Source organism: Geotrypetes seraphini, chromosome 11 (assembly GCF_902459505.1).
Source record: "Geotrypetes seraphini chromosome 11, aGeoSer1.1, whole genome shotgun sequence".
Lineage (NCBI taxonomy): Eukaryota > Metazoa > Chordata > Amphibia > Gymnophiona > Dermophiidae > Geotrypetes > Geotrypetes seraphini.
The window spans coordinates 12,319,208-12,341,134 of record NC_047094.1 but is presented as its reverse complement, the minus strand read 5'-3'; the positions used below and the strand labels follow the sequence as shown (position 1 = coordinate 12,341,134).

General features: G+C 48.1%; 1 protein-coding gene across 1 annotated transcript in view; it reads left to right on the top strand.

Moving 5' to 3' along the window:
- Positions 1–4,056: 4,056 nt before the first annotated feature.
- The window catches only part of FSCN1 (fascin actin-bundling protein 1), a 52,017-nt gene continuing 34,146 nt past the window's right edge, over positions 4,057–21,927 (top strand). The window contains exon 1 of the mRNA XM_033964025.1: positions 4,057–5,015. Coding sequence (XP_033819916.1) covers positions 4,193–5,015 — 823 coding nt within the window. The 5' untranslated portion in view covers positions 4,057–4,192. The remainder of the gene's footprint in view (positions 5,016–21,927) is intronic.

Genomic DNA, 21,927 nt, shown 5'->3' with positions numbered 1-21,927 from the left:
CCACTCGAGGAGTGCAAAGGTCCCAGCATTTTCAACTGAAGCATTTCTAAGATGCCACAAGGGACTCTTACATTTCAAGCCAAGGAAGCTTCCTACAGACCCTGGAGGTGGTTCCAGAGGTGTAGCCAGGATATGGCAAGTAGGGGGTGGTAGGGAAGCAGAAGTGAAAAAAAAAAAATGGCACCAACATGAAAATGGCACACTATAGGTGTCATTTTTACTGCATAGGTGCTGTTTTCTTTGGAAGTCTCTTTGGGGAGTGATGACCACTCTCCTCATGCCCCAACTAGCTACGCCTTGGGGGGGGGGGTTCAGTCCTCGACTCAAGGGATGATGGAGACAGCTGGTATATACTTGCTTAAATGACTTTTGATGGTCAATCTTTGTGTCCAATTGTGAGCTTTAGGTATAAACTGGAGCACCGATGTATACTGTACAAATTCAGCCGAATTTATTTTTAAAAGACACCTATACTAAGTTTTCTGATATTCTCTCACTTATATTTTGAAATGTTACTGTGTTTTGTAAGATTCTTAATTGAAACTTTAAGGGCCTGTTTTACAAAGCCGCGCGGTAACGGCCCCGAAGCCCCTAGAGATTTAAAGGGCTTCGGGATAGAGAATTGCATGGGGACAGAAATCCCACCCGTCCCCGCCAGGATCCTCTCCGTCCCCACCCGTCCCCGCCAGGATCTTCTCCGTTCCCACCCGTTCCCATCAGGATCTTCTCCGTCCCCATCAGGATCCTCTCCGTCCCCACCCGTCCCTGCCAGGATCCTCTCCGTCCCCACCCGTCCCCGCCAGGATCCTCTCCGTCCCCACCTGTCCCCGCCAGGATCCTCTCCGTCCCCATCAGGATCCTCTCTGTCCCCACCCGTCCCTGCCAGGATCCTCTCCATCCCCACCCATCCCCGCCAGGATCCTCTCCGTCCCCACCCATCCCTGTCAGAATCCTCACCGTCCCCACCCGTCCCCGCAAGGAATTACCTCCATCCCCGTCCATCCCCATAAAAAACAGCAATTACTTCTGACAGGATCATCAATTCCACAGTTTCTTTTGTGTTTGCGCTGCTGTTTTCCTTGTGGAATCTCTGGTGGAACCCTTTTTTTGTTTTCTGTTCAGGTAATTAACTTATAAACCCCCTCTTTTACTAAGGCTGACGTGTCCATTATATTATATGGACGAACCCTGCTTCCAAAGCCTTCCATCCCCATGGGAGTCCCGTTGGCTAGAAGGGGATCCCCATGGGTGTCCCGTGGGCCAGAGGGGGGTCCCCGTGGGAGTCCCATGGGCCAGAGGGGGGTCCCCGTGGGAGTCCCGTGGGTTAGGAGGGATTCCCGCGATCCCCGTTCCCGTGCAGACCTCAACTTTGGGGCTGTTGCCGTGCGGCTTTGTAAAACAGGCCCTAAGTTTCAAAACATGTTATTTAAATAAAAGTATTACATTCAAATTTATTTTATTATTTTTTTTTATATAGCCTAAGCGGTTTACATTCAATGATCACCTCAACTCTTTGATAAAAAAATGCTTCTTTTGCCTTCATATGTTGAGGAAGGTGAGATCCTGCTTCCATCATTCTCACTTTACCGTCCTCGTTCAATCTACTATCCTCTCTAGACTGGATTACTGCAATTCCATCTATATAAGCCTAACTAAGAAAAACCTCCATAGACTTCAGCTAATTCAGAACGCCACGGCTAAGCTTATTTTCGCAAAAGGCAAGTTCGATCACGTCTCCCCACTCCTCTCCAAGCTTCACTGGCTCCCAGTATACTCCAGAGTCCTCTTTAAATGTGCCTGCTTAGCCTTCAAGATCCTACATGGCGTCCTCCCTCCCGTCATCCCACTCTTTTGGAATTCCTCAAAACCACACTCCACCAGACCCTCCCAAAAACTGAAACTATCATTCCCCTCTATAAAAGGTATATCCCGCGCAGGAAAACTTGGAACATCTCTCCCCTTTAGAACCACAGAACTCTGGAACAACCTCTCATCCCCGCTCAGAAACTCAAGCTCCTTCCAGTCCTTCCGCAAACCCTTGAAAACTTGGCTCTTTTCAAAAATCTAATCACCTCCCATTCTCTAGTATTTTGTCCCTCTCTATCTTCTCAGTCCCTCTCCTATATCCCTTATTGTAGTTCCTTTCCTTCTTAACTCTGTAAACCGTGCCGAGCTCTGCGCTTGCGGAGATGGCGCGGTATACAAACCTAAGGTTTAGTTTAGTTAATTTAGTTTAGGTATTCAAGCATTTTTCCTCGTCTGTCCCAGCGGGTTCACACCACCTAATGGGTGCAATGGGGGATTAAGTCTTGCCCAGGGTCACAAGGAGCAGCGTGGGATTTGAGCCCATAACCTCAGGGAGCTGGAGCTGTAGCTCTAACCACAGGGCCACACACAACATGTGCTAAGCTTTACTGTATTAACAAATCATGTTATGCAGAAAACACCTTTGCACTAAATTCATCTTCGTACACATATTCCTGCTTCTTTCTCAGAGGTGGGGTTGGTGTTTTTCGTCTTTTTAGGGAGTGGATCCCAACCCTGTCCTGGAGGACCACCAGGCCAATCGGGTTTTCAGGCTAGCCCTAATGAATATGCATGAGAGAGATTTGCATATAATGGAAGTGACAGGCATGCAAATCCGCTCCATGCATATTCATTAGGGCTATCCCAAAAACCCGATTGGCCTGGTGGTCCTCCGGGACAGGGTTGGGAGCCACTGCTCTGAAGCAGAGCTCTTTACCTGAGTTAGATTTTGGCTGCTAGACCAGTGGTTCCCAACCCTGTCCTGTAGGACCACCAGCCAGTCGGGGTTTTGGGATAGCCCTAATGAATATGCATGAGAGATATTTGCATATAATGGAGTTGATAGGTATGCAAATCTGCCCCATGCATATTCATTAGGGCTGTCCCAAAAACCTGACTGGCTGGTGGTCCTCCAGGATAGGGTTGGGAACCTCTGTGCTAGACTTTTATGACTTCATTTCAGGAAAACTCTAGGGCAGTGGTTCCCAAACCTGTCCTGGGGGACCCCCAGCCAGTCAGGTTTTCAAGATATCCCTAATGAATATGCATGAGAGAGATTTGCATATAATGGGAGTGACAGGTATGCAAATCTCTCTCATGCATATTCATTAGGGATATCTTGAAAACCCGATTGGAATACGGCTCTCAAGGACTGGAGTTCCCTACTCCTGACCTAGGTGAACAGGAAGACTAAGCCTTTAGAGCAGTGGTTCCCAAACCTGTCCTGGGGGATATCCCTAATGAATATGCATGAGAGAGATTTGCATATAATGGGAGTGACAGGTATGCAAATCTCTCTCATGCCTATTCATTAGGGATATCTTGAAAACCTGACTGGCTGGGGGTCCCCCAGGACAGGTTTGGGAACCACTGCTCTAGGGCAGTGATTCCCAACCCTGTCCTGGAGGAACACCGGGCCAATTGGGTTTTCAGGCTAGCCCTAATGAATATGCATGAAGCAAATTTGCATGCCTATCACTTCCATCATATGCAAATCTCTCTCATGCATATTCATTAGGGCTAGCCTGAAAACCCGATTGGCCTGGTGTTCCTCCAGGACAGGGTTGGGAATCACTGCTCTAGGGTAAGCTCAGCTCTTGAGGAGATGGTCCCCTTTGTTTAGGAAAAAACGTCCAGCAGGTACCAACCAACACAGCAGAAATGACTGTCAAAAGATACATAGAATCGTGCAAGTCTAACGACCTCTCTGCACCGTTTCTCACGGACCTGCTGAAGGGAGGAAACTGACTCACAAATGTCCTCATTTTGGCTAATCAAAAGGTCTCTCTTTGCCACAGCTTGCTTAGAGGCACGTATGCAAGTGCTGGCAACGGAGTCTCTTGGTGGGGGGGGGGGTATTTTTTTAATGCTGGTCTTAAACTAGAACGCAGGATGCAAAGATGCAGCTCGGCTTAGACCCTGCCCGCAGCGCGCGTTTTAACGAGCTCCCGGGCTTCTGCCTGTCCCCGGCTCCACGCTGGGGGCGGAGCCCTGGCCGTGACGTCATCTTGCCTATATAGGAGGCGGCTGGGACCGGTAAGCCGGGGTTCGGAGAGGCTGCGGAGGTGAGGGCTGCGGTTAGGCCGAGCTTAAGGGGGGCAGGCTTAAGTCAAAAGCCAGGGGCGATCGAAGCGAAAGGGCTGCGAACAAAGGCTCCTCTGCAGCCATGACGGCCAACGGCACCGCGGATTCTCTGCAGATCCAGTTTGGGCTCATCAACTGTGGCAACAAATATCTGACCGCCGAAGCCTTTGGCTTCAAGATCAACGCCTCGGCTACCAGCATGAAGAAAAAGCAGATCTGGACCCTGGAGCAGGACGGGGAGGACTCCAACGTGGTGTTCCTGAAGAGCCACCTGGGCAGGTACCTGGCGGCCGACAAGGACGGCAACGTGACCTGCGACCGCGAGTCTCCCGGGCCGGACTGCAGATTCCTCATCGTGGCCCACGACGACGGGCGCTGGTCCCTGCAGTCGGACCCCCACAAGAGGTACTTCGGGGGCACCGAGGACAGGATCTCCTGCTTTGCCCAGGCCATCTCGCTGGCGGAGAAGTGGAGCGTCCACATTGCCATGCACCCCCAGGTCAACATCTACAGCCTCACCAGGAAGCGCTATGCCCACCTGAGTGCCAAGCAGGAGGAGATGGCGGTGGACAGGGACGTGCCCTGGGGGGTGGACTCGCTCATCACCTTGGTCTTCCAGGAGCAGAGGTACAGCATCCAGACCTTCGACAACAGGTTCCTCAGGAACGATGGCAAGCTGGTGGGCAAGCTGGAGAAAGGCACGGGCTACACCCTGGAGTTCAGGTCGGGCAAGGTGGCATTCCGAGACTGCGAGGGCAAATACTTGGCCCCGTCGGGCCCGAGTGGCACCTTGAAGGCGGGCAAGAGCGCCAAAGTGGGCAAGGACGAGCTCTTCGTGCTGGAGCAGAGTTACCCTCAAGTGGTCCTGAAGGCTGGCAATGACAGGAACGTGTCTACCAGGCAAGGTAAAGCCCCCCCCCCCCCCTCTTTGATCCTGGCCCACGTTTGAGTGAATGCATGACTACCTGGGCTGCTTCATTAGTTTGTGGGGGAGGGGAGCCGCACAGCGCGCTCTGCTTTAATTTACGCGTCTAAAAAAAAGGGCTTTTAAAAATCGTGGTTTTGCGCGGGTGGGTGGCACATTCTCTGCTTATTCAGTGGCAATCTTTGTTCTAGGTAGCAGAAAATCAATTTGCGGGTGTCCCCCCCCCCTCCCCACACACACACACACACTCTGCAAACTCCTTCCCACCCGGCGATCAAAGACTTTCACTTCGTATGACCCCCGCCTCCCCCCCCCACTCCTGCCTTCTTCCCCACCCCCATATCTGTTGTCGCTTGGACTCTGTTTTCCTTTATTCCCAAAATGAATAAGCAGGGGGGGGGGAAAAACCCAACACGAAACCCTCCAAGATTCGATCACTGATTCTCTGAAAAACGAGAATAACGCAAAAAAAAGTGCCTGAAATGTGACGCTAAATGCTTTTTTTTTTTTTTTTCCCCTGAACGTGGTTCTAGAGGTTGGGCTTGCATCTCAGGCTGCCTTTTAGGCTAGACTAAGAAAATGGCATTCCTATCGCGAAACAGAATTAGGATTTTTTTTTTAATGTCTCTGGAGCGCTGAAACCCTAAGTTTGCTTTTCTTCTATTTTAGGGTAACCTTGATAAACGTTTTTAAATCCTAGATCTGTTCGAAAGGCTTCGTTTTGCTGTGAAAGACATACAATGACCCACATTGAGCCCAGACAAAGCAGACGTCGCTTTCTGTAGCCGCTGCTCTGGTGCCCCCCCCCCCCTTTTCTGGAAAAACGGGTCAAAGTGGGGACCGGTGGGTGTTTGAACCCGAGTCCCATGTTACAGGGTTTTTGCTTAACCCCCTTCCTCCCCCCCAAAAAAAAAAATTAGGAAAATATGCAATCCGTTGTCCTGCCCACAACTCCAAAGCATAGTTCAGTCCTTTCTTTGGTCTAACTAGGACCAGATGAACCTTTTCTGAGCGTCTTATGACTGGAAACCCTAAATATGTCTCAAACGTCTGTAGGCTTTAGTAATTGTATATAGAAATATGGTTCCAGGTCCTTAGCTCCTGTGCACAGTGACCTTTAGCAAGGCACTTAACCTCCCCCCAGTTCCAACTCGGGTTCTTAGTCACTAGTATGAGACTTGAGTTTAGTTACAATTTCTCTTAACAGAAGTTCCTAAATCTGATCCTTAGAATGGGAACGCTTTTGATTTTGGACAATGTCTGTACTAACAGCTTCTTACCATATGTATATGGCTAAATTTCTCCCATTAATGATCCTTCTGACCTTGGGTATGTTACATCATCTCCACTGTCTCCTATAAAACTTAGAGGCCCCTGCCCAAGGGGGCTTACTTACTGTCATGTATTTCATGTATTACATGTATTTCACCTTGAGTTTTATATGTTTTATATGTTTTAAATGTAAAAATTCAAATTGTGCTCCTTATGTAAATCTCTTTGTGCCTGAAGAATGAGCTGTCGGTCTTTCTCCAAAAGAAACTCCTCTCAGATGAGTCTGACCCAGTCTAAAAACTGCAGCAGAGTTTTAATTTTTGCTAATAACATTTTTTTTCTTTACCCCTCCCCCTGTTCTTGTAATGATACAGCTTCCCCCCCCCCCCCCCCTGTGAGCCATCTGCAGAATTTGGTGGCAATGGGGGATAGAGGAGCTGGTCTTTTAACTCTTCCTCACCACCATCCCCAATGATATCAAACATTAAAATCTGGCAGAATTCAAGAGTTTGTGAAATGGTGCCTCCCTCCCCCCTCCCAAGAGAGTGAGGCCAGGATGCTGATGTGAAAGGGAAGCTCCAGGTCTGGGGCGTTTCCAGTCTGGCACTTGAGGAAGCCATATGTGATCTGTATTAATGTTGCTGTGGATCTGAACATGGGAAACAGAACAGAGAATGATACGGGGACAAATTTGTCCTTGTCCCCATGGGAACTCATTTTCCTGTCCCTGCCCTATTCCTGAAGGAGTAGCAACATTCTAGAGCTCAGATTGTGATGTCATAATGCCTCATTCCACCAATGCTTAAGCCTTAAGCTCCGTCCTCATCTGCACAAGCCTCAAACCCCTTTAAAATCATGAGTAGCAACATTCTAGAGCTCAGATTGTGATGTCATAATGCCTCATTCCACCAATGCTTAAGCTCCGTCCTCATCTGCAAAAGCCTCAAACCCCTTTAAAATCATAAGTGTCCGAGGCTTGTGCGGTTAAGGCAGAGCTTCCAGGAATCAGGCAGGGACAGTGACAAAAACTTGCGGGGATGGGGGGTAATTGAGGTCCTGTGGGGCTGGGGGAAAAAAAGTGTCCCCCGTGTCATTCTCTACAGCAGTGGGTCCCAACCCTGTCCTGGAGGACCACCAGCCAGTTGGGTTTTCAGGATAACTCTAATGAATATGCATGGAGCAGATTTGCTTGCCTGCCACCTCCCATTATATGCAAATCCCTCTCATGCATATTCATTAGGGTTATCCTGAAAACCCGACTGGCTGGTGGTCCTCCAGGACAGGGTTGGGACCCACTGCTCTACAGCAAAACTCTGCTTTCTCTGGCCCTTCCTTTAAGCCAGGGGTGTCAAAGTCCCTCCTCAAGGGCCGCAATCCAGTTGGGTTTTTAGGATTTCCCCAGTGAATATGCATGAGATCTATTAGCATACAATGAAAGCACAGTGCATGCAAATAGATCTCATGCATATTCATTGGGGAAATCCTGAAAACCCGACTGGATTGCGGCCCTCGAGGAGGGACTTTGACAACCCTGCCCTAAGCTCTCTTAATTGTTGATGCTTGGTTAGGAAAAGTATTGCTAGGATTATTACCCCATCGGCCCCCTCTGTGTGCAAGAGACTTTTGCAGCATGTTGCTTAGGTCCAGTGGTTGCCAAACCTGGTTCTGAAGGCGCTCCAGACATCAGAAAAGGGTTTCAATTACAATCTTGGCCCACAATCCATGAAAAATCCGTCTAGCACTAAGGCAGGGGTGTCCAATGTCGGTCCTCGAGGGCCGCAGTCCAGTCGGGTTTTCAGGATTTCCCCAATGAATATACATGAGGTCTATTTGCATGCACTGCTTTAATTGTATGCTAATAGATCTCATGCATATTAACTGGGGAAATCCTGAAAACCCGACTGGATTGCGGCCCTCGAGGACCGACATTGGACACCCCTGCACTAAAGGCAGCTAAATGTCATGTTAAAATTGTGTCACTTACTTCTATGAGCACTCAACATGGGAATCGACTCGATGAACGCACAAAAATTTCAGGGAACGTCAATAAATTTCAATAACTATATTAAGCTTGCAAGGTGGGTATATCCATAATGCACTTATGGGGAATTTAGGAGACATCTAAACATCTGTTTTCGAAGTATTTAGGCAGATAATTTGTAAAAATTTTATTATGCACTATTTTGATCGTTTATGTCTCTAATTATTGGCTTTTAACTCTTTTAGTTCTATTCAACTTCTTTTATTTAACTACTGTAAACCACATAGAACTTTACAGCCTTGTGGTATATAAATTGATTATTATTGTTATCATCTGATACTCGGATCTTAGGATCTCTTATAACATAAACTTTTTCTATTTTAATTAGAATTTACTTTGGGATCCTTTTACTAAGGCTTGCTAACTGATTTAGCATGCCCATTATATTCTATGGGCGTGTTATTTAGTGCACGCTAAGTTGATTAGCGAGCACTGAATCAGTTGGCGCACTTTAGTTAAAAAGGATCCCTTTGTATTTTACTTTCCTATTGAATATGGCGCTTTTTTTTTTTTTTTAATCTAGTGCTATGCAAACCACTATGATGATGTATTGAACAGTGGTCTCTAAATAATTTAAAAAAAAAAAAAACACACCATATTCCAGGACCACAGTTTTAATCACATACACAACCCTCCCCCTCAAATCAAAAATCTACAAGTGCTGATCTAAATCCCTTATCTTCTCATTCTAACAATAATTGTGACATCGACATAGTCAGAAAATAATAATGAATCTATCCAATGCTGTGAGGTCCGCGGGAGTTTAAAAAGACAATCCCTGTGAACTCCACGCCATGGCCGCTTTCTTTAAGACTATCCACTTTTAGTTCCATGGAGTCTAACCTCTACCCTTGTTGGTTTCTTTCCTGGTTGTGCTTGGGTTTGACTGTGCTGAATACCGCATGAGTTTTTGTTGTGCCCAGCTTTTCTGCACCCCATTGCCCCAAATGCCTTCTACTAAGAGGTCCCACAGATCCCGCACAGCTAAAGCCTTAAAAAGAAAGGGGCCGTGGCATGGAGTTCACAGGGATTGTCTTTTTAAACTCCGTGGACCTCGTGGATCCCACCGGCCCCTGAGGTAAGTAGATTTTAAGGCTGTGTGGTAGAGATCTGTGGGGTCCCCCTGGGATCCTTGTTTAACCCAGTCCTGTAAGTAGCATTTAGATTTCAGGGAATGACAAATCCTGGGGTGGATGGTTCAAGATGCCGAACAGGCTAATTGTAATGGCTCTAAAACAGGGGTGTCAAAGTCCCTCCTCAAGGGCTGCAGTCCAGTCGGGTGTTCAGAATTTCCCCAATGAATATGCATGAGATCTATGTGCATGCACTGCTTTCAATGCATATTCATTGGGGAAATCCTGAAAACACAACTGGATTGCGGCCCTCGAGTAGGGACTTTGAGATCCCTAGGCTAATTGTAATGGCTCTAAAACAGGGGTGTCAAAGTCCCTCCGAGGGCCGCAATCCAGTCAGATTTTCAGGATTTCCCCAATGAATATGCATGAGATCTGTTAGCATACAATGAAAGCAGTGCATGCAGATAGATCTCGTGCATATTCATTGGGGAAATCCCAAAAACCCGACTGGATTGCGGCCCTCGAGGAGGGACTTTGACACCCCTGCTCTAAAACAAGTCTAGACTAACTTTAGGAGCTGTAATGTAAGGGGGGGAGGCAGTTTGCCCCGGGTACTTCTTTCTGTCTCCCTCCTCCCCCCACCCCCTCCTGGCGCGCACGTGCCGCTTCCCTTCCCCTGTATCTCTGTAAACGCTCCTGGCGCGAGCAGCAAACCCCAAGCTGCTGTTTAGCCGTCATGAGCTCTTCCTCTGATGTCACTTCCTGGACCTGACATCGGAGGAAGAGCTGGCACGACGGCAGCTTGGGGGTTGCTGCTCGCGCCAGGAGTGTTTACAGAGGTACGGGGGAAGGTAAGGGGCACAAGTGCACCAGGAGGGGTGCCTCTCACCCTTGCCTCTGAAGGGGGATACCTGCATTGGCTCGTAAGTGTCAAAGAGGAGGAGGAGTGGGCTTCTCACACCCGCATGTGGCTTGCCCTGCTGGCACCGAGACAGAAAAGCTAAGATGAACACGTACCATTTTTTAAAATCCTGCTTGAGAAGGGATGGGGCAATTGACGTCTTGAGCAAACGTTTTTAGTATATGCTCACCTCCAGGGGGTGGCTCAAGGTGGGGGCCCCCCCCATGTCCAGCATCTCCCATCCTCTGCTCCCACATCCAGCATCACCCCTCAGTGATGTAGTGAGAGTAGGAGGTGATTGGGGCAGTGATGCCAACTGCCACGCCCTCCTCTCCACGACGCACTGGTGCTCTCGCTTCCCACCCCCGTACCTGTTAAAACCTTTACCAGCGTGACCAGCTTCTCCAGCTTGCTGCTTGATTGGCTTTCCCTCTGACATCACTTCCTGGCTCTGCAACCCGGAAGTGATGTCAGAGGGAGCCAAGCTGGCACAAGCAGACTAGAGTAGTTGCTCATGCTGGGGAAGATTTTAAGAGAGGTACCGGGGGGGGGGGAGTTAGGTGCTAGCACCCCCACCAAGATGGTCTGCCCCCTGCCACTGTTGCCCCTGCTTCTTCCCCGCTTCTGGTACTCTTGGGGATGTTGTATGGGAGGGGTGTCAAAGTCCTTCCTTGAGGGCCGCAATCCAGTCGGGTTTTCAGGATTTTCCCAATGAATATGCATGAGATCTATTAGCATACAACGAAAGCAGTGCATGGAAATAGATCTCATGCATATTCATTGGGGAAATCCTGAAAACCTGACTGGATTGCGGCCCTCAAGAAGGCACTTTGAAACATCTGCTGTATGGGTAGGGTTATCAAACGGCTCCAGAAAAAGGAGGCTAGATTGAGACATCCAGGTTTTACTTCTACTGAAAGCAATGGAAGTAAGAAGGACATATAGCGCCATCTGGGCTTTGGTTCTGTTGAACCAAGTGGAAGTAAAACCCGAATGTGTCAATCCGTCTTTTTTCTGGAGCTATTTGGCAACCCTGTGTATGGGGCCTGTAAGTACAATCTTCTCCAAGGCAGACTTCCTATCGGAGTGGGGTGGGGTGGTGGGGTGTGATATGGCAGAGCTTCAGTGTAGGACTACTTACAGGGCCCACCCTGCACTCAAAGCTTAGGGTCAATTGAAGAAGGGGATGGAGTGGCAAGGGGAAAACGTTCATGATCGCCAGAGCCATGTCGCCGCTTCTCTAGGCGGAAGCCTAGTCTGCGTAGTGAGATTCTGCCTTGTGTGTGGCCCAGAATTAGTTTGTGTAATTGAAATGGCACTAAACGGTGTCAGGCTGGCTTTTTTTTTTTTTTTTTTTTTTGCAAACTATTATCTTGCTGTTGTGGTATCATGTTCCAAGATGACTATCCTGTAATTGCTTGTCTGTAGTTAACATGGGGGCATGTTGGCCATTACCCTGTTTTGATGCCAGTGTATAATCGTGCAAGCACCACAGAACCCTACTTTTCAAAACAATTTGAGGGTCCTAAACCCAGTGGAAATTTCCCCTAGTTGCTCCATATCGGGGGTGCTCAAGCACCCACAGAGCTAGCTTCTCTGGCTTTCTTGTGCGGACCGGAGGAACTGTACACTTCATCTGCTTGTCGTTGGCTTTATTTCAGAAAGTTTCATAGCCGCCATTGGTGCTGGCTTAAGACATGAGGCCAGAGGGAGCAACCAAAATCGAGAGGCATCAAAGTGAAAGCACGGATGACGGCAAGAGGGGAATTAAAGAGCACAGATGAAGCGGAGGCGGAAGGTTGAGCGAGACTAGGGTCAAAGGTTTGGGCAATTTATGGAGGGTACCTAGAAGAAATTGGGCAGCCCACCAGATCTGAGTACATCACTGTTGGAGACAGGATTCTGGGCTGGGCTTGGTGTTCTTGGTCTGAGCTGGCCTGGTTTCTTAATGGCTTTCTGGGCCATCTTCTATCTGGGAGTTGACCACCCTTTTTTTGAGGGTTCACGAGATGAGTGTTAGGTGATAGACAAATGAGATCACAATATGAACAGCTCTGCCATTGTAGGGGTGGGGAGGGGGCAGCTAGTTCAGCTCTAGAGAATGACACGGTGACAAAATTCATCACCGTTCCCGTCCCCGCGGATAACCGCGGGAAACCATCTTCATGTCATTCTTTAAGGAGAGAGGGAAGAATCAGAGTATGAATGGCCACAACCACTGACCCACAAGCTTTGCTTTGAAGAATGCTGGTGTAGAAGGACTGAGGTTGAAATAGACACTAGAAAATGACATTGGATTATTTCCCGCGGTTATCCGCGGGGACGGGAACGGTGATGAATTTTGTCACCGTGTCATTCTCTATTCAGCTCCAATAGGGCTTGAGGCGGAGAGACCCTTCAGACCTGCATTGCTTCATTTTAATGGTCTTCAAATTGGTTTGACATTGGAAGGGAAGATGTAACGAGAGGACCCAACAGATTATTTCTCTGCCACTAGGCCCATCCATTGGCTGTGTTCCAAGACCACTTAGAAGAGGTCTACTGTTGCCCTAGAAAGCTAAGGATCTTATGCTTGGCCCATGTTCTTGGTCTATACTGAGGATTCCCGTATCCACTACCCTTCTGAGATAACTTGTTCCACTTCCTTTGACTTAGGGCTCCTTTTACTAAGGTACGCTAGCGTTTTTAGCGTACGCAGGATTTTGGTGCGCGCTAAACCTGCGCTACGCTTCTAGAACTAACGCCAGCTCAATGCTGGCGTTAAGGTCTTGCGCGCGTTAAAGCCCTAACGCACCTTTGTAAAAGGAATCCTTAGTATATTTGGATCTAGTTCAGCAAATCTGTCGTAACACCCCCCTCTGAAACCCCCCCCCCCCTCAGTAAACGCTTCCAAAAATCCCCAGGGCTTGGGTTTGTTGTGTTGTTTTTTTGCTACGATCATGCCATACTGATCTTCCTTGGAAATCGGCTCTTGCAATTTGACGCGGCACACTCTTGCTGTGGAATTTTGAGTAGCTCGCTTGTTTCCAAGGCAACGCTCATCCCTTTCAAGATTACAACTTGCATGGTGGATCACCCAGGAGGGGTAGCTGAGCCACGAGGCTGAAATCGGATACCGTCATTTGCTGGCTAATTGTAGAGGAAATTTTAGAAAATTACAGGCTTTTTGTAGATGGTGCTTTGTTTTCTTTTCCTATGGCATTCCATAACTCTGTGCAGAAGTGGCTTTATGGTGGAGTGCTGTGCAGGCCCCTGATAGTCAAAATGACTGGACTTAGCAGGAATGGCTCCTGTCGGCTAAATTGGGTTGGGAGTTGGGAGGTGGTATTAAATGGACAGTGTTGAGTACCTGTTCTGACTGATGGGCCAGGTAGAAGCTGACTAAACCCAGGATCTTCAGTTTCTGCTAAAAATGAATTTGTGACCAAAATTGGCCCCTCAAGTTTCAGCAGAAACCAAAATTATAAATGAAACTGCCCTCCCCGCTCCCTTCCTTATTCCTGCCCCATTCCTACAAGCTCCGTCCTCATCTGTACAAGCCTCAAACGCTTTAAAACCCTAAGTAGCAACATTCTAGAGCTCAGATTGTGATGTCATAATGCCTCATTCCACCAATGCCTAAGCTCCGCCCTCATCTGCACAAGCCTCAAACCCTTTAAAATCCTAAGTAGCAACATTCTAGAGCTCAGATTGTGATGTCATAATGCCTCATTCCACCAATGCCTAAGCTCCGCCCTCATCTGCACAAGCCTCAAACCCTTTAAAATCCTAAGTAGCAACATTCTAGCGCTCAGATTGTGATGTCATAATGCCTCATTCCACCAATGCCTAAGCTCCGCCCTCATCTGCACAAGCCTCAAACCCTTTAAAATCCTAAGTAGCAACATTCTAGAGTTCAGATTGTGATGTCATAATGCCTCATTCCACCAATGCCTAAGCTCCGCCCTCATCTGCACAAGCCTCAAACCCTTTAAAATCCTAAGTAGCAACATTCTAGCGCTCAGATTGTGATGTCATAATGCCTCATTCCACCAATGCCTAAGCTCCGTCCTCATCTGCACAAGCCTCAAACACTTTAAAACCCTAAGTAGCAACATTCTAGAGCTCAGATTGTGATGTCATAATGCCTCATTCCACCAATGCCTAAGCTCCGCCCTCATCTGCACAAGCCTCAAACCCTTTAAAATCCTAAGTAGCAACATTCTAGAGTTCAGATTGTGATGTCATAATGCCTCATTCCACCAATGCCTAAGCTCCGCCCTCATCTGCACAAGCCTCAAACCCTTTAAAATCCTAAGTAGCAACATTCTAGCGCTCAGATTGTGATGTCATAATGCCTCATTCCACCAATGCCTAAGCTCCGCCCTCATCTGCACAAGCCTCAAACGCTTTAAAACCCTAAGTAGCAACATTCTAGCGCTCAGATTGTGATGTCATAATGCCTCATTCCACCAATGCCTAAGCTCCGTCCTCGTCTGCACAAGCCTCAAAACGCTTTAAAATCATAAGTGTTTTGAGGCTTGCGTGGTTAAGGCAGAGCTTACAGGAGTGGGACAGTGTCGGTGACGAAACTCAAGGTGACGGGAAAAAATTAGTCTCCGTGTTTTTCTCTAGTAGTGAGCCAAATCTGTAAGTTTAAAAGAGTGACAAATCTCCTGGAGTGGATAGTATACATCCCACGGTAGTGAAAACTCAAACATGAAACTGCTGATCTGCTGTTGATCTGTAACCTGTTTGCTAAACTAATCCCCGATTCCTTAAGATTGGAGGGTGGCCAATGTTAATGCCGCTTTAAAAAGGGTTCCAGGGATGATCTGGGAGATTAGACCTGTAAGCCTGAGTTCAGTGCCAGGCAAAATAGTAGAAACTCTGTATTCGTTGTAAAAAATTACAAAGCATGACAAATGTGGTTTTTGCTTCATTTCCCCAAAGGTAAAGATTAGAGAATGACACGGTGAAAAAATTGGTCCCCGTCACCGCCCCGTCCCCGTCTCACCATCCCCGTCACCGCCCCGTCCCCGTCTCACCATCCCCGTCACCGCCCCGTCCCCGTCTCACCATCCTCTTCACCGCCCCGTCACCGCCACTGCCACCCCATTCACCGCCCCGTCACCGCCACTGCAATCCCATTCACTTTTCTTTATTTACGTATAAAGGAAACATTCTTTAAAACTTTAAAACTTAGTTAAATATTAGTTAATAACTATACAAAAACAAAACACGCAGAGAAAAAATTAATTAATATAAATTCCCTGACTTCCCTGCACTGTCCCCCCTTGAATAATAATAATAATAATAATAATAATAATAACTTTATTCTTCTATATCGCCACAATCTTGCGACTTCTAGGCGGTTTACATTCAAGAGAGCTGGACATTCAGCGATTTACAATATGTAGGAGTACAGAGTACAGAGACTTGAAATCGAAATTACAAAATATACTGTTTGCTAAGAAAAAAAGAGGAAATTACAATATATAGTTTGTTTAGAGATTCAGACGTATTAGAAGAAAGGTCCCTAAATTACAAATGCTGCTCGATTAGGATTTCAGATTTTAGCAAAGATTTTAGTAAAAGTTTGTTGTACTTTTTATAAGTAAAAGTGACCACTTAGTTTTACTTAATTACTATTCAACACAGCTGAAAACTAGAGAATGACACTCCCCGACGTCCGATACATCCCCCCCCCCCGGCAGGACCACTCGCACCCCCACCCCGAAGGACCGCCGACTTCCCGACAATATCGGGCCAGAAGGGAGCCCAAACCCTCCTGGCCACGGCGACCCCCTAACCCCACCCCGCACTACATTACGGGCAGGAGGGATCCCAGGCCCTCCTGCCCTCGACGCAAACCCCCCTCCCCCCCAACGACCGCCCCCCCCAAGAACCTCCGACCGCCCCCCCAGCCGACCCGCGATCCCCCTGGCGACCCCCCCACCCCCCTTCCCCGTACCTTTGGTAGTTGGCCGGACAGACGGGAGCCAAACCCGCCTGTCCGGCAGGCAGCCAACGAAGGAATGAGGCCGGATTGGCCCATCCATCCTAAAGCTCCGCCTACTGGTGGGGCCTAAGGCGCGTGGGCCAATCAGAATAGGCCCTGGAGCCTTAGGTCCCACCTGGGGGCGCGGCCTGAGGCACATGGTCGGGTTAGGCCCATGTGCCTCAGGCCGCGCCCCCAGGTGGGACCTAAGGCTCCAGGGCCTATTCTGATTGGCCCACGCGCCTTAGGCCCCACCAGTAGGCGGAGCTTTAGGATGGATGGGCCAATCCGGCCTCATTCCTTCGTTGGCTGCCTGCCGGACAGGCGGGTTTGGCTCCCGTCTGTCCGGCCAACTACCAAAGGTACGGGGAAGGGGGGTGGGGGGGTCGCCAGGGGGATCGCGGGTCAGCTGGGGGGGCGGTCGGAGGTTCTTGGGGGGGGCGGTCGTTGGGGGGGAGGGGGGTTTGCGTCGAGGGCAGGAGGGCCTGGGATCCCTCCTGCCCGTAATGTAGTGCGGGGTGGGGTTAGGGGGTCGCCGTGGCCAGGAGGGTTTGGGCTCCCTTCTGGCCCGATATTGTCGGGAAGTCGGCGGTCCTTCGGGGTGGGGGTGCGAGTGGTCCTGCCGGGGGGGGGGATGTATCGGCCGTCGGGGAGTCGGCCGGGCAAGAGGGCTTGGGCTCCCTCTTGCTCCGATCGCGGGTGCGGGTGGGAGCGCGTGCGAGCGGTCGTTCGGGGTGGGGGTGCGAGCGGTCCTGCTGGGGGGTGAATCGGGCGTCGGGCGGGGTGGGAACTATGTTTTAAAACTTTTGTATACCATGCGTGAAAATACGGTAAATAGCGGTTCCTAGAAGGGGGTACATTGGCCCGCGGGGACAAACCTGTTCACCGTTTCCGCGGTCGGTGAATGGCCTTGTCCCCGTCACCGCAGCGACTGCTAGTTTTCTTCCCCGTTTTCGGCGGTGACCCGCGGCTTAAATGCGGTGGCCGCGGGTAAACCGTCACCGTGTCATTCTCTAGTAAAGATGAGCTGGTTGATTATAAAAGTATCTAGATTTTCAGAAACTTTTGATTTAAAGTTTCTCATAAGACTCCTGAGAAAATTAGTGTAATGGGATAGGAGGCAATGTTCTGTGGTGGCTTAGGAATTGCTTACTGGACAGAAAACACATGTAGGGTTAGTTCAGGGGTAGGCAATTCTGAATTCTGGTCCTCGAGAGCCAGAGCCAGGTCAGGTTTTCAGGATCTCCACCACAATATGTATGAGTTGGATTTGCATGCATTGCTTCTTGGAGATGCAAATCTATCTCATGTATATTTATTGTGGATATCCTGAAAACCTGACCTGGCTCCGGCTCTCGAGGACCAGAATTGCCTACCCCTGGGTTAGTTAAATGGCATTTTGTTTCCTCAATGGTGGTGGTATGCAAGGACCTGTACTGGAACTGGTGCTAGTCAACACTTATAAATGATCTGGAAATTGGGACAAGCAAAGTAATTTAAATTTGCAGATGAGACAAAACTCTTCAAATCCCTCAAAACACATGAGGTCTATGAAATTGCGGGAAGACCTTAGGAAACTGGAAGATTGGTCATCTAAATGTCATTTGTCGAGCACATTGGAAAGAGTAATCAAAATTGGTTATCTTAATACTAGGGCCACTTCAGAGTCAACACCCAAGAAAAAGATCTAGAGTCATTGTAGAAGGGAAGGGGTAAAACACGGACCTCGCGGATCTAAACCCGTACGGCCTTAAAAATCTGAGGTCCGCGTCGGTCCGTGTTGCTTGTAGTTTCTGTCGCTGACGGACCTTGATGATTTTAGCGCTGACGGATCCGTCTCAGCATAGGGAGGGAAAAGTGTTAGGATCCGTCGGTGCTAAAAATCTCTTCCAGGTCTGTCAGAGCCAGAGACTAGCGCTGGAGTTTGGAGACTTCTTTTCCGTAACGCACGTCCAAAACCTAGGTCCCCGCTCTCTTGGCTTCTGCTCTGCCGCTCCAGCACTAGTCTCTGGCTCTGACAGATCTCGAAGAGATTTTTAGCGCTGACGGATCCTAACACTTTCCCTCCCTGTGCTGAGACGGATCCGTCAGCGCTCAAATCTCAAGGTCTGTCAGCGACAGAAACTACGAGCGCCACGGACACAGACCGACACGGACCTCAGATTTTTAAGGCCATACAGGTTTAGATCCGTGAGGTCCGCATTTTACCCCTTCCCATTATAGAAAGTTAAGCTGAAATCTCCTGCCCACTATGCAGCTGTGGAATTTTCCAGTAGAGAACTATCTATCTCTCGCATCTGGGAACCTATACAATACTTTTCCCCTTAACTATTGACATTTCCGGATGAATCGGCAACTCCTTCTTAACCATTTTATTTGGCCTTGCATTTCTTACAGGTTTGCGATGCCCGCCCTGCTCTTAACTTCTGACTGACTTTTCTCCCTTACTAATTTACTGACCTAGTTTCTGTTACTCTATCTTCACTCTTCTCCTTTTCTTTTCTCCCTCTCCAGGATCCAATATAGCCCTCGTTCGGGCCGCCATGTACTCCTACTGAGATTCATTATGTTGTATATTATATGACAACTAGTGTTTAAGCCCGTTACATTAACGGGTGCTAGAATAGATTAGTCTTATCCAGTATGGCTATTCTTCTTATGTCTTACCCCCTCTATTCAGGCTCCCATTTCCCCTTTTACCGTCCTTATTTCCACCTTTTTTCACCAACTTAAAAATCTGTCCCCTTTCTCTGTCCTTCACCTCCATAGAACTCCCTCTTCATTCCCCCTTCACTTATTCTTCCAGCTCCTATCTTCAGCCCCTTTCTCTCACATGCCGCCTTTTGTAGCCCCCTTCTCACATCTCCTCCTTTTTTCATCCCTAGCTCCCTTCTCTCACACATTCCTTTATAGCCCCCAAACCCAACCCCCTTCTCATACCTACTCTTCCAGCCCCTTCTCTCACAACTCACCTTTTGCAGTCCCAAGCTCCTGCCCTCTTCTGCGAACTGTCTTCTTTTAACAGCCTCCTACATCAGGTCTCTTTACCCAAGAGCCCCCCTTTAAAGCCTCTTTCCCTCACATGTCCCCTTTTTACAGCCCCAGCTCCAAATCCCTTTTTAGCCCCCCCCCAGCCTCCCTTTCAGCCTCCAGGCCCAGCCCCCTTTATACAGTATGTCCCTTTGCAGCCTCCTTCTCACACATATCCCCTTTTCTGCCCCCTTCTCTTACACATCCCCATTGTCAGCTTTTGCGGTGGCAGCTGCTGCTGACCACCAGCCATAACTCCATTACAAAAGATCCTCGGACAGTTGGAAGTGATCTCCCCCTCCCCCCTTTTCCGGGCATCCGATCTTGCTCCAGGGGAGTTTACTTGGGGTGGGAGGGTCACAGCCGCAGGCATCGGGAGGAGTTTTTGTTGTTGCTTGGGGGGGGAGGGGGGTTCGGGAAATCGGGGGTGCCGCTGGTCTGTTACATGTGGGTGTCGTCTGGCTCCCCTGCAGCTGGTTACTGTTTCATCCGAAGGTGAACGCCAGTCCGAACTCTGAGCAATCCTCCGCCCAAACTGATTCCCCGCTTGACCTCCCTTACCCGGGTTGCGTTAGCCAGCGCTAATGTGCGCGAGCGACTCTAGCACCGGCTTCTCCACCCAGACCCTAAGCCGCGCATGCGCACTTCCTATGTGTGCTACAGCTCACGGGAAAACGGACGCACACATAGGAAGTGCGCATGCGCGGCTTACCGTTTTATTATATTAGATTTTTGTACCGTTGGCCGGTCCTACCCTCTTGTTATCTGTTTTCTCTTGTTTGTACTGATTATTTACCGGCTCCTCTAAGTTGCTTTTTTTGAAATTCAATAAACATATTTGAAATCAATATGCAGCTGGTAAATAAAACCAACAAATATTATGCCTTACTCCATGGGGAAACCTCACCTTGAGTACCATGCATGGTTCTGGTTGCCATATCTCAAAAAATATAGTGGAATTAGAAAAGGTTCAAAGAGGCACCAACGTGATAAAGGGGAAGGGAACTCCTCATTTGAGGGAAGGCTAAAAGAGATGACTGAGGTGGGATACGATTTGAGGCCTACAAAATCCTGAGTGATAAAGAACAGGTAATGGGACAATTGGGGGTTTTATCATCCTCTTGCAAAGTACAAAAATCACTCGATGACACTACATGGAAATTGAAAACATTTTTTCACTCAAAGAACAGTTAAGCTCTGGAACTCGTTGCCAGAGGATGTGGTAAGAGCAGTTAACGTAGCTGGGTTTAACCCTTTATTTGGCATTTGTTGCTCAGAAGCAACATGTCTTCTATGGCTCTTTTGGGCGATCTCTGCATCTCCAAATGCCGCCTTCTTGGCACTGTTGCCCTTGTTCAACATCAAGTTACGTAAAGCAGCCGTTTCACCATCTGCTAATTAAAGGGTTAAAGGTTTGGACATGTTTTTGAGGTAGTCCATAGTCTATTGAGACAGACATGGGGGAAGCCACTGCTTGCCCTGGGATTAGAAGCATGGAATGTTGCTACTGTTTGGGCTTCTGGAATCTTGATACTCATTGGGGATTCCAGAATGTTGCTACTCTTTGGGGATTCCACATGGAATGCTACTACTTTTGGGGTTCCGGAATCTTGCCACTCTTTTGGATTCCAGAATGTTGCTTCTATTTGGGTTTCTGCCAGGTACTTGTGACCTGGATTGGCCCCTGTGGAAATGGAAAACTGGGCTTGATAAACTATAGTAAACACACTATACTCAAATCCCTTAGTGAGAATAATATTCACAATAATAAAGACCCCTAATTTCCCACTAGGTATGAAAGAGTGCAACAAATATCATTAACTAACTGGAAGGGCCTCAGTAATAGAGCCTACGCAAGTCATAGACTCTGACCATACAAGTCTGCGTACATTCCCGGCTCTTTAGCTCTAATCATCGGCAACCTTCCAGTCCCTAACCTCAACTAAAAAGATTTTAAATTTATTCCAAATAAATTCCTAAAAAATTTTTTTAATCTTTTAATTAGAAATAACTTATTCTAAAATGTCAGCTTTCTGAAAATCTAGGTTCTATAAATCGATGCACTATTTCTTTATAAGAGACTTAATTTAAACATCCAATGTCCATTGAAATTACTTAGCTTTCAAATACTATATCTCCAGCAAACTGCTTCAGACCATGCCAACGGGGCCAGCGTTTCGTGGAAACTTATTTAAACCCACTGCTTCAGGGCCAGTTAGTCAAGCATGCTACTAAAATATATTGACTCGGATCTAGTCTCTAAACCGAAGGTTGCCGATGATTAGAGCTAAAGAGCCGGGAATGTACGCAGACTTGTATGGTCAGAGTCTATGACTTGCGTAGGCTCTATTACTGAGGCCCTTCCAGTTAGTTAATGATATTTGTTGCACTCTTTCATACCTAGTGGGAAATTAGGGGTCTTTATCCTTGATAAACTATAGTCTGACCCTGAATGGCTATTCTTAATTTATGTTAAGTATATGGGCTCTCTAAGGGACAGGAAGAGGTAGTGAATGGCCTGGATAGGCAGATTAGATAGCAACATAGAAAAATAGACTATATGGCCTATGATTAACCATTTAGTTGTAAGAA